The 14,082-nt window shown below is 44.3% G+C and overlaps 2 protein-coding genes across 8 annotated transcripts in view; one reads left to right on the top strand and one right to left on the bottom strand.

The window, feature by feature from the left end:
• Window positions 1-1,533: 1,533 nt before the first annotated feature.
• Window positions 1,534-5,943, bottom strand: TSTD3 (thiosulfate sulfurtransferase like domain containing 3). Of its 2 annotated transcripts, XM_048299519.1 has the most exons (4): window positions 3,922-5,139; window positions 3,689-3,844; window positions 3,300-3,459; window positions 1,534-1,952 (listed from the first exon to the last, which is right to left on the bottom strand). In XM_048299519.1, exons 1-4 carry the CDS (start codon window positions 4,190-4,192, stop codon window positions 1,889-1,891), a joined length of 651 nt encoding a protein of 216 aa, XP_048155476.1. In that variant the 5' UTR covers window positions 4,193-5,139; the 3' UTR covers window positions 1,534-1,888. The 2 variants fall into 2 exon arrangements, with proteins under 2 accessions (XP_048155476.1, XP_048155475.1); XM_048299518.1 differs by having other exon boundaries at window positions 1,534-3,459; window positions 3,922-5,943.
• A 362-nt stretch (window positions 5,944-6,305) lies between these two features.
• Window positions 6,306-14,082, top strand: part of USP45 (ubiquitin specific peptidase 45) — a 52,812-nt gene continuing 45,035 nt past the window's right edge. For 3 of the 6 annotated variants that reach the window (XM_048299511.1, XM_048299510.1, XM_048299508.1), the window contains exon 1: window positions 9,226-9,244. The gene's annotated coding sequence lies outside the window, so the exon portion shown is untranslated. Of the gene's footprint in view, window positions 6,329-9,146; window positions 9,245-14,082 lie in introns of those variants that run through there. The other 3 variants (XM_048299509.1, XM_048299514.1, XM_048299513.1) reach the window with 3 other exon arrangements.

The following is a 14,082-nucleotide window of genomic DNA, read 5'->3' as shown; positions in this document are numbered from 1 at the left end:
GATCAATACAGCCAAGCATGATGAATTACACATTTAGCTAAATATTTTCAGTGGTTCTGAAATCCTCTCTACAGTCTGACCTTAGTGATTTTCAAAAGGCATTGTTAGTCCTGGTGAGGCCTGGCACAACACAGCCAGCACTCTGTTTCTGTTGTTCCCTTGACCACATGCCTGTAGCATTGTGAAACTGACAGTCTAGGTCATGTTAAACAGGCAAAATTAATAGATCACAGGATTTGGCTAACTCCAAGGAAACAGTTGGCATCCATTATTCCTCCTGATCCAGTCTGAAAAAGAGCTTTTGAGAGTAAGAGAGCAAGAATTGCAGGGTAATTGACCTCGGCAAGGTAATACTTATGCTCATCCTGGCATTTTAATTTCATCTTATTCCCATTAATTCATCAGTTAAACTAAACCAGTATTTTGGAAGTTAGTCTAAATTCTAAAAGTTGAGGTTTTTTAAATTGATTGGAAATAAAGCATAGCAATAAGATCACTAAAAAGTCAATGATACTTTGAAGAAAAAGGCGCTCATTACTCTCTGTTGTGACTGCTGCACCAAAGTGTCTATACTTATCAGCAAAGATGAGAGCACAGAAACCCCTCTAAGAGACACCCCCAGGGCAGCACGGTGAACACAGCTGGCTGTGCCACCTGTAGGGGTTCTCCTCTATAAACCAATGACTGAAGAGAAATAAAATTCTAGTAACATTTGTTACTTCTGCTTCTTATCTCTCTGAACTTGAGAGGGTGTATTTTTAGTGCCTCTTCCAACTATGCAGATTGCACTGCCAGAATGGAAGAGCTATAGGATAAGCACAAATTGCTTGCAATACCAGAAATTTCATTCCTTTTTCCAGATATCCTACACAGTCCTGAACTTCTGTGCTGGGACTTTAGCATTCTAGAGGTCAAAGCAATTTACCTTTGCAAGTTTCCCTGAGCTGCTACAGCATTAAATAAATTTTTAAAAACCCCAAACTTAAAGTTATGACTATGCAAATTTTTAGGTGGGGATGGGTTGTTATGTTTTTTAAAGTTAAGACATGAAAATTACTGAACATAAAAGAAGGAAAGGAATTTAGTTACTTCCTTGGACACCTCCAATTTTCCAGCCTAAAATGATTCTATCTCTGAAATAGTAACTTCAACTATAGGCACATTCTCACTTGATACAGAGTTGCTGAGAGAACAGAAGTTGTTGACTGAATCTTACAGCATTCTGGGCTCAGAAGCAGATCTGCATGTAAGAGTGGGTATACTTTTAAAATAAAGAATCATACAGCATTTTCAACAGTGAGTATTTTAGCATCAGGACAGTTTCCTTTTATATTTTCTGACCAGTAGTTATGTTTTGGCCATATAATCACATATTACAAACCTAAAAATTTGTACTCGTATTTTTTGATGGCACAGCAACTATTTTAAAACTTCATCTACATGTGAAGTTTACTAAACCTGTGCTTAGGGTTCCATGATTCCATTAGAATATCTGCAGTTTGACTATTCCAAACAAAGTACCCAACACAAGTATTTGAGAAATAGTAATTTTATTTGTCCTTATCATCATTAGTTTCAACAGTCATAAACTACATCATACAAAAAAGCAGACATAATCAGACTTAGGTTCTCTTCATATACATTCACCAAAACCATAACCCAAAGTAAAGGTTGAAAGGTTGAGCAAATTTAATGTCCTCTGTTCGTGTTGTAGTCTTTGGGTATAATTTAAACCAAGCAGTTGATTTGCATGGCTATTTGAAGGTGAACGTCCATTTACACAAGAAGCCAGCAGTAAGCTTTATTATGGAACTGGAATGCGTGCAGTTTGCTAAAACCTACAAGCCATCCTGAAGCATTGATGAGGTAAGGGTTGGGGCAGTTGTCTTCATTTCTTTTCTGGAGGTTCATGTTTTACCCAGTCATCAAAGCCACCAGCATACTGCTGAACTCTGAAAATATGCAGAAGATACCTTTCTCAAGAAGAGTCCTTCTTAATATTGTCTCTTACAAGGACACAGCAAAAAAACCAAAACCAAAAGTAAAAAATAAACACCCAAAACCCCACAAACAAAAAACCCCACAAAAACCAGATTTAAAAAAACGCACAGAAATTCTCTGCAACCATATACACTTGAACGTAGCTTCAATGAGCCAGATGGACATTCCTGGTACTCTAATACTGCCTGCTTCCATGCCATGAGTTCTGTAACTCCCTTCTTCCAAATGACACTGCTGGAGTTCAAACATCATGCAAGAAATAGCAGCTGGCTTAATGAAACAATTGCCGCTTCTTTTTTAAAAACAGGAGCACAGACTCACAGCAGTGGGAGATTTACGTGTTACTGTGTCTAATACTTCAGATGTCACCAAAGAAACCCGGCACACTGATCTTTACTTCCTTGCAAACCTACGTACTCTATAGGTCTGACATACCCTGTGCAAAACTAAACTCTGGAAAACAAAAATCCAGCACGCAAAACAACGCTGACTCCTTCAATTAGGCAGCACGAAAAGCAGGTAATGGAGGATATTTTACACTTTGAAACAAGAACATGCTTCCGTGCTTTTGACTAGAATTAATAGGAATAGTCCAGTTCATAAACTGCAGTTCAGTGAAAACATGAGCAAATAACCAATGTCTTAGATTTCATCTGCAGTCTTCAAAACAGCAAGGCACCTTCCAAAGGTAGGTTTAACAATTCTGCAAACCAAATGCTGCATTTGATTTCACTCTATCATAATCTCATTGCTTTGTTAGCTATTGCCTTCACTGCTTTACTCCTGGCAAATAATCCAAAGATTTTCAGGAAGTGAAGGCACCCTTTGTCAACAGTGAACATTACAGGTAGAACTGCAATTCAACAAAGGGTGTGGTTTCATAAACTATTTAAGATTGTACTTCTACCAAAGCAAGCAATTCTCCACCCTTCCAATCTTCCTCCATCTCAGAACTAGTGCTTATGAAGCTGTATAAGGAAGAAGCATCTCAGCAAGGGAGCCCTAAGAGGCAGAAGGACCCTTCAGTGGCAGCGTGGTCTTGGAGCAGTTTGTGTCACCAGTGGCACATGCGCAGAGCTGCTGAGGGGTTGTTTCAGAGGGTGGTACACCTCACTTAGCTGGAACATCCAGTGTTATCTTTCAGTTTCAGTGGAGACAAGAGGAGGTGTCTAACTCAAATACCAATCATTTTGTTCATATTCCACATGTAAACTTTTACCCTTGCCCACAAGGTGAGTACGTGTTCTGCTTCATGGGGGGAAGTAGCATTAATCCCATCCTTACACACGAAGTCATACCTGCTGAAACCCAAGGACATGGCAAAACCAAGTGCTTGTTTACTTCTTGTTCCTGCCAAACAGGAGAAAACCACAGGGTCTGACTTGGATGGCATCTTTTGATTATACTGCTTCTTGAACTCTGCTGGGTCCATTTGTAGAGCTTCCATTAATTCACCCACTGGGAAATACAGAAAACAAGGTATTGTTTATTCTCCATCCACAGACAGGTTTACATTGCAAGACTTCCAATTGCTCTGGAGGAAAAGTTCAGCCTTATTACATGCCAGCAGCTTTCTAGCACCGTTCCTCTTTGCTCAGTCACCACCACTTGACTGCAGCCTTGCCCATTCCAGCCAGGAGGAACAAGGAACACCCGACGCCTGCACACAGCGGCGTTGACAACTTACGCGGTATGTTGATGGACTCCGGGATTTTTCCAAACTTGTCGATCTCCCACCTCTCCCGCACGTCAATGTGGAGGACGCTGGCCTTCTTCAAGTCTTTGAGCTCCTGGTAGGAGAGGTTCGGCGCCCCGGCGGCGCAGAGGCTGCGGCAGGTGGGGCCTGGCGGGGAGGCACAGCCGGTCAGACCCGCCCGCCCCGGACAGACCCCTCCCCGCCCGCCCCCGCTCCCCGCTCACCGGGCGCTGCCGCCCGGCTCCAGCCGCCGCCCGCTGCCCGCAGGGCCCGCGCCGCCCGCCACCAGCTCCCGAGCCCCATCCCGGCCATGGCGGCCGCGCAGCCAGGACCGGCCCAGCCCCGCCACCCGCCCCCGCCGGCGGGGAGGAGACATCGCCTTCTCCGCAGGGGCGGGGGCTCGGAGCTTTGGTCGGTGCTGGCCCGCGCAGAGGATCGGGGAGCGGCACCGCGGGCAGCCGGGTCACACAGACACCGCCTCCGGTTTCGGTACATCCAGCAACTGCTGCCTTGCCTGGGCGGGGTAAATTCTACCGGCCAACTCAAACTGTTGAGACGCCTGGAAGTACCAAAGGCTGGGAGAGTAAACAGATGAGGAATTTTGATGCCAAATCTAATTTTAAAAAACCTAGCCTCTGAGTGTTATACCGAGGAGAAAAGGTGATTTTAGCACCAGCCTGCACAACTTTCACCACTGTCACTGTCCCCGTAGAGCCACAGGAGATGTGGTCCAGGCACCGGTCTCCTTTCTGGTGACCAGTGAGAGGATGTGCGGGAATGGCATGAAGGTGCATCACAGGAGGTTTAGGTTAGATATTACGAAAACCTTCACCCAGAGGGTGGTCAGGCACTCGAACAGCCTCCTCAAGGAAGTGGTCATGGCACCAGACTTCGAGAAGTGTTTGGACAATACTCTGATCCACATGGTGTGTGATTCTTATGGCTGTACTGTGAACAGCCAGGAGTTGGACTCAAACTTTGTGTGTGCCTTCCAACGCAGGATATTCTATGATTCTATGATCCCTAGTTTCAGTTTGGAACGTTTCAGTTTTGAACCAAGACCCTTGTTTTGTTTTTGAAAGCTGTCAGTCTTCCAGCCACAAGGACTAATGGCCAAGACATATGTGAGTGGAGAAATGAGGGTCCTTCTGTTCCACACATTTTAAATCAGTACTCTGTATTTACTGCATACCTTTGTAGATGTTACATACCAGCAATTCTATTATTTGAAAGCAGGCATGCTGGATCTTTTCATAAAAGATGCATTTTGAGGAGTATGTTGTGGAATCTTTACTAGTAAGAGTTTTCCTTCTCAAAACAAGAACAAAATATTTCTTTGTACTGTAAAGTGTGACAAATTGAACTTGGCACATATAACTGGTTCACTAGCTGCCCTTCTGCCAGCCTCTCCATATGGCCTCCTTAACAGGCATTTGCAAATTGCCTGTCTGAAGCAGTATATCTATAAATGAATTGAGGTTTTATGCATTTTCCATTTCCCACAAGGTAAGGATAGAACACACTGCTTCTAGAAATTATCTTTTGAAGGATAGTTTACTGTATATTTTATCTGTAGTAAAATAATGACCACAGTTCATCTCCACTTATTGCATGTATCACCATAAGGACCATAATGCGTTCAATGTGAAGCACCAGAACACTTGTCATATGAAATGCATACTCACAGGAAGATGCGTTTTTATGGTTTTAATTTGACCCTGGATCATATTATGTACAAAAGGAGAGAACACACTTGTTCTTGAAACTAGTTCGTTTGCCAAAATAGGAAGCATCCACTAGCTGTCTTGTGAAAGACTGAGAATTTGAGGTCAGAACAGATCAAGCTTGGGTAACTCCCGCAGCTTGGTGAGAAGGTGGGGAGCAGCACATTCAATTCTCCTTTTGTCTTCATGGCTGCACCCATCCAACCCCTCCTCAGCAGCTTCCTTCATTTCACCTCTTAGGACTCTCTCTCCATTTCACCTTTCCTTCACTTGACTCTCCCGTTCTGCACAGCCTCCCACACTGAAACTCAGTGGCACCCAACCCAGTTTCCACTAGCTCCTCCCTCCAGTGCTGGACACCCTTTACTCTGCCTGTCCTCGGCGGGGATATGCACATTTGATGTCCCTCCCACGGTGGGTGCCTCGGAAATCCACGCAGGGCCCAGCCCCTGCTGCATAACCTCTGGGCACGACTGTCCACAGCCCTGCGCGCTGGCAAACCCCCTCTTAGCGCACTACCCACGGGTACAAACCCAGCGCAGCGTCTCGGGGTCTTTCAGCAAAATTCAGACGTGAAGGTCACCCCACCCTTTGCACCGTCCTTGCCCCGAGTTTCCAGGGTGCCCCGCAGCCAGACCTGTCGCTACCTGTTGCCTCTCAGTGGGCCCCGGTGCGCTCCCGGGCGGTCCCGCTTCCCCACCGCTCTTCCCACCCGGGACATGCGTTGTGCCCTGGAACCAGCACCAACCCCGTTGCCACTCGTGCGGCTGCCCCGGGTTCCGCGGGGAGCCGCCCGCGCTGCGGCTGGGGCGGGGAGCGGCGCGGCGAGGCCGGGGGCGGAGCGGAGCGGAGCTTCCTCCGCCGCTTCCTGCCGCCGCCGCGCCTGCCCGCCGCCGCCCGCCGCTCCGTGAGTGCGGGGCGCGGGGAGGGGGCGGGCGGCACAGCGCGGGGGGTGCCGGGGCCGCGCCGGGCCCGTCCTGCGCAGCCGGCGGGGGGGGGGGTCGCGGAGCCTCGGCCGCGGCCGGAGGGTCGGGCCGGGCCGGGCCGATCGGCCTCGCCATGGCGGCGGCCGGGCCCGCGGCCTGCGGAGCCGCGTCCCTCGGGGCGCCGGGCGGGCGCGGGGCGCGGGCTGGGGGCGGTCGGAGGGGGCTCTGCCCCGCCGTGGCCCCGGGCCGGGCGGGCCGCCCCTCCCCGCTGCCGGCGGCACCCACGGAGCGCTGCCCGGCGCTTCTCCCGCCGGGCTGGTGGCCAAGTGCGGCTCGTGTTGGGTCGCCGGCGACGAGCTGCTGGTGGCGACCTCCCGCTGTCGGTGTGGAGCGGGTTAAGCCTGCCGAGACATAAGAACGGCAGCGCCGGGCCGCCTCCGTGACCCGCAGCGCGTCTCGCGGTGTGTTAGACTGAGGGCGGTCGGTGGCGGCGCCTGTGGCCGGGTAGAACTCGCGGCCCGGTCACCCGGCGGAGGGCACGGGGCTGCGGTGCGCGCCCGGCTCCGCGCTGCGCGGCTCCCGCGGCCCGCGCTGCCTGTGCCGGCCTGCAGCTGCCGCCGCCGCCGCCGCCTCAAGTTGGTGCTCCGCGCCCGTGCCCGGGGATTAGATGACAGCCCGGTGCCGGTGCTCGCGGTTAATCTGAGACGTGGTGTTCTAAACCCATAGCTGCAACTCTCCACGTTTTATTTATTATTGGGATTCTCTGATTTGATTCCGTTTTTTTTCTTTCTGTCTTTCGCTGTCACGTCCTTTACTTTAGGACTTTGTCCTGCCCTTGCTATAGCTATGTTGCTACTTGTGCTGTTAAGCAGGGTATGCACGACAGCATATTAAACATAGATGCAGTAGAATGAAGACATCAAGAACATAGAAGCAGATGGCAATAGCTGCAGGTGTAGCACTCTATTCTAGTTGCATGTCATCTTTAACTACAAGTATTTCCCGATTCCATTAAATAATCCTCATACAAACATAAAGAGTGGAGTTGTATTTAAAGGATTCTTTCCCTTCTCATTTTCTAGCTTTTTAAATAGAAGCATAGTAATGGCACGAGCATGTGCAAGAATGAAGCAGAATATGCCTTTGTGAAATTGTTCTGGTGTTTACTACATTTGTAAATATTTTGTCAGATTTCTTCATGAAATATTGAAGACCTGGTGCTCTGTAGCTTTATTTCTATGAGGTTCACAGAACTGCAGCTAGTGTCTCAGGGGTTCTGTTTTGAGCATCAATTGTAGATCGAGGACAAGTTGTTCCACTTCAGACATGCCATCAAAACAAACTGGGGCAGTCTGTGTGGAGGAAGAAAATGGAATAAAATTTTTTGTTCTTGGTGGCAAGACTTAGACTTTCAAAGAGCTCAAACTAGTAGTAACTTACTGTTTTATCTGTTCTACCCTCACTGATTAACCAACTCCCACAACACCCTTACAGAGTAGATAGGAAGTTATATGCAGCTATTGTCTTCCTTCATCTGCTCCAGCTCAGCCCTTTAGGCAGAGGTACAGCAGGAGTCTTAGCTTAAAGTATTGTCTTGTGTGGGTTTCAGCCTTCTGTCTCACACACATGCTGCAACCACAGTTCCTTTATTTCTTCGAATTCACAGAATTAGCATTTCTCTAAAAGTCCTCTAAAGTAAATATTGCCCTTATTTTCTGTTATGACATCTTGGACTGCTTTTTCCCCAGTTTTTGGCCACATGGTTGTCCTGGCAGGGTACTGTGGGTTCACTGGTTACTCTCCAGCTGTTTCAGTTCTTATGCCCTCAGATTTTCTATGGTGATGGCACAGTAACGTTGGTGTTTGTATCATGGGAGTCCACAGTCTGTCATCTGACTGCCTTTTCACATACAAAGTTTTCACTTGCAAGCCAACATCATTAGTTATAAGCTATGGCTCTTTTTATAGTACTTAGGTGTTTTGCTTTTTAAAGGATGAGTTTTCTAGGAAGACCTGTGTTGGACCACAAATGCATCTACCCAGATGTTTTTCCCTTTTGGTGTATTATAAAAAAACCCCAAACATTTAATGCAGGATAGAGAACATAAACAAAAGTTGCAATTTGCTTTATGGGGCTGGATGTTGACAGGTATATCTGAAATTTTCCATATAATTTTGCTATAAAATACTAGCAAAAATATGTCAGCAAAGTACTACTCTCTTTACCCGCTCAATGCTTTAATATACTCTAGTCATAAGCCCAGTTACAGAGTCTTTTCATTTTTGTTTCTGGACACATCTGGCTTCTGTTCATCTTTAGAGGTAATTTTTCTGTGGCAAGTGGTTTCAGAAGGAAATCTGAGGAGGATTGTGCAGGATACAAACACGAAAGTTGATGAAACATGCTTAGCATGGGCAGCTGGATAAAGTGGATTAATGAAAGTGAGAGATGCTATGAGATTTTTACTGTCACTTGGAAAATTGTATCTAGCGGTCCAAAGCCTCTGTCTCACTCCTTGCTCAAAAAGTACATCAGTGTCTCACCCTTTTAGGACTGTGATACGACGTCAGGATTGGCGTTGAGCTCCGGTGATGGTGTAGGATGTGTGATGTACCTTTGGGCTAGGGAATCTTGGAGATGGCGCTTTCAGAATTTCAGATGACATTTTCCAGGGGAAGAAGCTTGGCTGCCACTACCAGTCAGCAATTCTGGTCCTTTTACTGCTCTCGCAGGCAGCGGGGGCTCATTTTCCGCAGAGGTTTCGGTGGCTGTCAGAGCACGGAGCTTCCCGGCCTGCTGATGGGTGACACTGCCCGGCTGCTGACCGTGATGGATGTGGGGCCTGTTTTGATTGCGTGACACTTGGTCTAGTGGCGAGCAAGCCAAAATGCCACAGGTAACGCTTGGAACAGATGTCCGAAATACATCAGCTTGCAGCTTACATCAAAACATGCAGCAGTTGTGGAGGATCTGGCATTACTGATCCATACAGGGACCTTTCACAGATGTGTTTCAAAGCATCTTTGGACTTAATCTGCACATCTGTGCTGTTCCTTAATCCCTTTGGTGCAAGGCTGCTGTTGACAGCTGGACAGTTCTGTTAACATGAAAGTGCTGTCTTTCTGTTAGCATGAAAGTTTCTTTCACATGAAGTGCTAATTTTTCCCAGTATTCAGTGTATGCTCTGCCCTTTCAGTATGACACAGGTTTTTCTTTGCATTAGCAATATAAAATGATACAATTTTAACTTGAAAGTTTGACAACAAGTGGTGAGACAGCTGGAATTCAGGATACCTCAGATGAATTGAGAGATTGAGGTAAATGTGTTTTCCCCAGCTTCTTTGAATTTAGGTGCTCACTGATGAAATAATTAACAATACTGGTTCCACAGTTAATGGGCAGTCCTACTGGGAGAGCATTACCCATATCTGAAATAGTACTGGAGATTATCTGTAGACTCACTTGGGTACATTTTATAGAGTAAGTATGCTTAGGCTGGTGGGTTTTGCATAATTTTTGTCTTGTTTGCATTCTAGTAATGCAACTGTAATCCTAGTTAATCAAGAATCAGAAAAATACTGTAATAGGTATTACACAAATAAGAACAAAAATGTCGCACTTGTCTGAAAGAGCTCACACCCTGGTTATAAGAAGAGGGGAAAAGTGATCTAGGCAGATGGAAGCAGTGATATGGTATTAATCAGTGCAGCAGGTTGTTTCTGAAACATACTGGTGGTCTGGTTTGTGTTTCTTATAAGCATCATGGTGAAGGTACAGCATGGAAAAACTCCCTAAGGTGACACATTTCAGCATTTAGTAAGTGAACTGTAGACATTCTATGAGGAGGGGCTCAGCTTCCGGGTAAGAAGTGCCAGATGATAAGATGGGAAAAGGTTTTGGGAAGTGAAGACAGTTTGCTTCTCCCACTCCCTTGCATAAAGATGTTGTGAAGTGGAATAACCTGGTTGGTTGGGCTGGTTTGGTTTGGTTTGGTTTCCCAAGGAAAAGTGATTTTAGGTCATACTAGCCTTGTAACTTTTATTTGTCTTAGCTGTACTGAATTACTGTAAAATGCAATTTTTTTTAAAAGTAGCAGTTACTTATTTTAGGAACTACATTCAACTCTTGTAAGTATCTAAATATATACTTTATGAAGAGGGTCAATTTCTAAATATAGGAATATGAATGCTGTTAAATAGAGACTATTTCAAGCATATCTTACATTTAAAGTAGTCTAGGCACACCATAGATTTAAGTTAACAAATTCAGCACATTGATTTTTGGCACTCTGTCAAATCTGAAGCGTTTAAAATTAGATAGGCAGATCATTCTGCTGCTTTTGAAGTGGTTTGTTCTTTCTAGAATGGTGGAAATGAGCAGTTGAGTGAGGAGGTTTTGATCTTAATCAGGTTTTTGTAGGAAGACTGACATTAGGAGTCTTTTAAGAAGTGAAAAGTCAACTGAGAATAGCTAGTGATGGTGATGATTACACTTCAAATTCTTGTATGCTGAGCTCAAAGAATCTGACCACGTTTGGCAAGGATTAGTTCTTAGGTTTGTATGAAATGATTTTTTGAAAGGAAAAAGTTTAGGTTTTTCTAATCTAGGTTTTTGTATTTTTTGATTTTTCCCAATGAAACTGCATAATTTCTATTTAAGATTTTTACTGTGTGCCAAGTAGAGATGAGGGTAGAGCTAACATACCCTCTAAACTCAGGTTTTTCTACCACAAAAATCAGTGTCTTTTTATCTGTCAGATACATTAGTCAAATATCGTGTGCTCCATGACTTGATTTTATGTGTGCAAAATGAAGAACTTAAATGTATTTGTTTTTCCATCACAAAAGGAAACTTCAAGCAAGGGCTTGTGGTGGCTTTTCTGCATAGGAAAAGGAGGAGAGTCTGTCCCGTTTAGGATACTCCATGGTTGGTGGCTATAGACACAAAATACTCATTGGACAGAGTAAAAAAAAATGAGAATGGGTTGGAAAGAGGCAAATCATGGGAATACTACCATGGTTTTTAATCTTCAGTGTGTCAAGTTTGTTTTGTCTGAATTGTTTTTCTCTTTTTTTTTTTTCCCTTTTCTCCTGCTTGTCCTGAATGGCTTGTGCCTATGGCCAACAATAAGCTATAAAGCATCCCTTTTGTTTTTTTCTTAGCTGTATTTTATGCTTTCTTGAATCTATGTTTGTTCAGGATTTTCATTCCAATAAAATCTCAAATCTTTTATTTCCCATGAACTGAAATATTTCTGAGAAGTTATTTCTGAAGCATCTTAAGTTTCTTCCTCATTTAACTCAATTAAATATAACAATCAAATTCCTGGCATAAACATTTTGATTTTGAAATTACGTTGATTGATGTTGATCATGTTTTTATTAAATGGGATCTTTAATTTGTAATGTTTGCAGTCCCTGAATGTACTGGAAAAGGGCAGACAGTACTCCATATACACTGTGCTACTTGCATCGTAGATTGTGTGGAGTAGCTCATTGCTCTTACCCTTCCATCACACTGCCGTGCTTTTCAAAATCAGGTACAAACCCTGGCTGGCTAAGTCCTTGATATGCTCTGGTTTTTCCAAGAGCTCACAGGTCAGTAAACATTGTGTGATGGATGTCCATCTATGTGTGTGTCCATGAAAAGTAATTAATCTAATGGTCCATGTTGTCTTTTCCTCTGCCTGCTCTTAGTGAAAGGAAACTGAAAAGTGTCTGGGCTGTGCAGTGTGAATGCAGCTTCTTACACCAGTGTTCATTTCTAATGCCATGTTGGGCTTGAAGTGCCATGTTTTCAGTCATTGTGGGTATCAGCTGACGCTGTTTTTTCCCAGTGTCCTGAGGGTCCCTAGGATACGGGTCCAGCAGTGGTCTGTGTGTGCTCTGATCCAGATCCTATCCCCTGTGCTGTCAGTCACCGGAGTTCACAGGTGGTAAAGGCTTGCTTGTATTTCAGCTGCTTGGGCCCACAATTATTTATTTGAGCCCTCTAAATGTACTGATATGAAGATCACTTTCATTGGGATGAAGTCTGTGGTTTGGACAGTTTTACATAATCTGTCCAAAGAGATCAAAATTGTTATGCTGAGATGAACTGATAGACTGTTTATGTCAACGTTGAATCACCTAAACACAACCATGTTCCTTTAGGGAGGACATTTTTGCTGTCTTTGCTACTGACTCTTTACATAATTTAGTGTAGGACCTTGTGTTTTCTCACAGCAGCTCTATAGGCCTTAGTGTTTGATGAATGTCTCGATTAATCTTGTGCTCAGTTAAGCGGCAGTGCGACAAGTGGTGATGGGTAGTTTCACATGAAACTTGGGTATATATGATAAGCTGCCAAGGCAGAAAGACACAGATGAAGTTGTTTGAACCTCCTCATGTTTTAGGGATGCCAGGTTGCATGGCTGCTGATGGACATTACGTGTGCTAACATCTGTTGGAAATACATAATCAAGAGCTGGAATATGTAGGTCTTTCTTACTGTATGAACAGGAATTGTGAACCCATGAAATCAGCAAAGCTGAATTCAGTGGCACTGTTCACTTGCATGTCTAAGCTTTATAACCATAAGTATAGGAAAATTTGAAATCTGTGATTTAAGAACATGGTATTTAATATAGTGTAAGCTAATTTCTACGTAAATGTAGCATTTTGCAAAAAATGCGTTGCGTTTTTGCAAGGCTTGAGGAGATGTGAAGCCGTTGATGCAAGGAAGCAGCAAGTAAAGATTTCTTTCATACTCTACAAAAATTTGACTTGTCCAAAGCAAATCTCTAATGGGTAGGTTCATGCAGAAAACCTCCAGCACTATTAGCATGTGTGGCAAATGCAGGGACATCTATCCAAATCTGTAGGAACTGGGAACAGGAACTTGGAGGTACAAATTGCCTGCTTCACTTCAGGGAAGGCTGTTTAGATACCAGTGGTGATGGTGCTCTAATACCGATATTGATGACTGTTCTGCTGATTGGCTTGATGGATAAATAAGGAGAGGGAATATTGAATTCAACATAATGGTTGATTCCTGTGTCTCTCGAGCTTCAGTGGTACAAAGGTGTAAACGCATATACAGAAAAGATTAAAAAACCTTAAGTAGACAAACCTGCTAAACTTTTGCAAACTTAACTAATTGATCTGTAGTAAGAATATACCTTTTGGTATTCCCAAATGTAGGGCGTTTTAGAGGTTTCCCACACCTAAATGCAGTAGCACAGTTGAAAATCTTTGGTCCTGGTGGCTCAGGTGACACTACTAGCCTGTTTCTGGTGCACAATAAGATGTCATTTTATTTCTGAACAGAATGGCTCACATGTTTGCAGTGTATGAATATTTGACTATTTTATGTTCATATGCTTTGTATGTGAAAACAAAAATCTGTTTTTATGAACAACACTGTTAAAAGACAAACTGTAAACTAAGCCCCAGCGTCTGTCTGATGCACAACTACAGTCCTTCAGTGAATTCACATTTGGATTTTGATTAAATGACTGGTGTGTCAAAATCTCTGAGGATTTTTTTTTAAAGTTTACTGGCAAATATCTATGCTTTAATTCTGTTCCTCATAGGACTTCTTGATTAATGACACAAACTTCCTATGAGAGACTTCATCTTTATGGATTCTCCAATGTTTAATAGAGGGGTCAGCTTGCACTCCAATCTGTTGTCCCTCATAGGATAGAACACTTTAATCAGATTTGGAAGACTTTTTTATTTTCTTATAGTGTTT

This window comes from Corvus hawaiiensis, chromosome 3 (assembly GCF_020740725.1).
Source record: "Corvus hawaiiensis isolate bCorHaw1 chromosome 3, bCorHaw1.pri.cur, whole genome shotgun sequence".
Lineage (NCBI taxonomy): Eukaryota > Metazoa > Chordata > Aves > Passeriformes > Corvidae > Corvus > Corvus hawaiiensis.
The sequence above is the reverse complement of the archived record's forward strand: the minus strand, read 5'-3'. Positions and strand labels throughout refer to the sequence as shown.

What these genes read in the sequence shown, in the direction of transcription:
- TSTD3 (XM_048299518.1), bottom strand. Translation starts at nt 4,192, where the DNA reads ATGTACCGAAACCGGAGGCGGTGTCTGTGTGACCCGGCTGCCCGCGGT. An exon ending in GAGCCGGGCGGCAGCGCCCG is followed by an intron (nt 3,845 to 3,921) that starts GTGAGCGGGGAG and finishes CCTCCCCGCCAG; the next exon opens with GCCCCACCTGCCGCAGCCTC. An exon ending in GGAGTCCATCAACATACCGC is followed by an intron (nt 3,460 to 3,688) that starts GTAAGTTGTCAA and finishes TGTATTTCCCAG; the next exon opens with TGGGTGAATTAATGGAAGCT.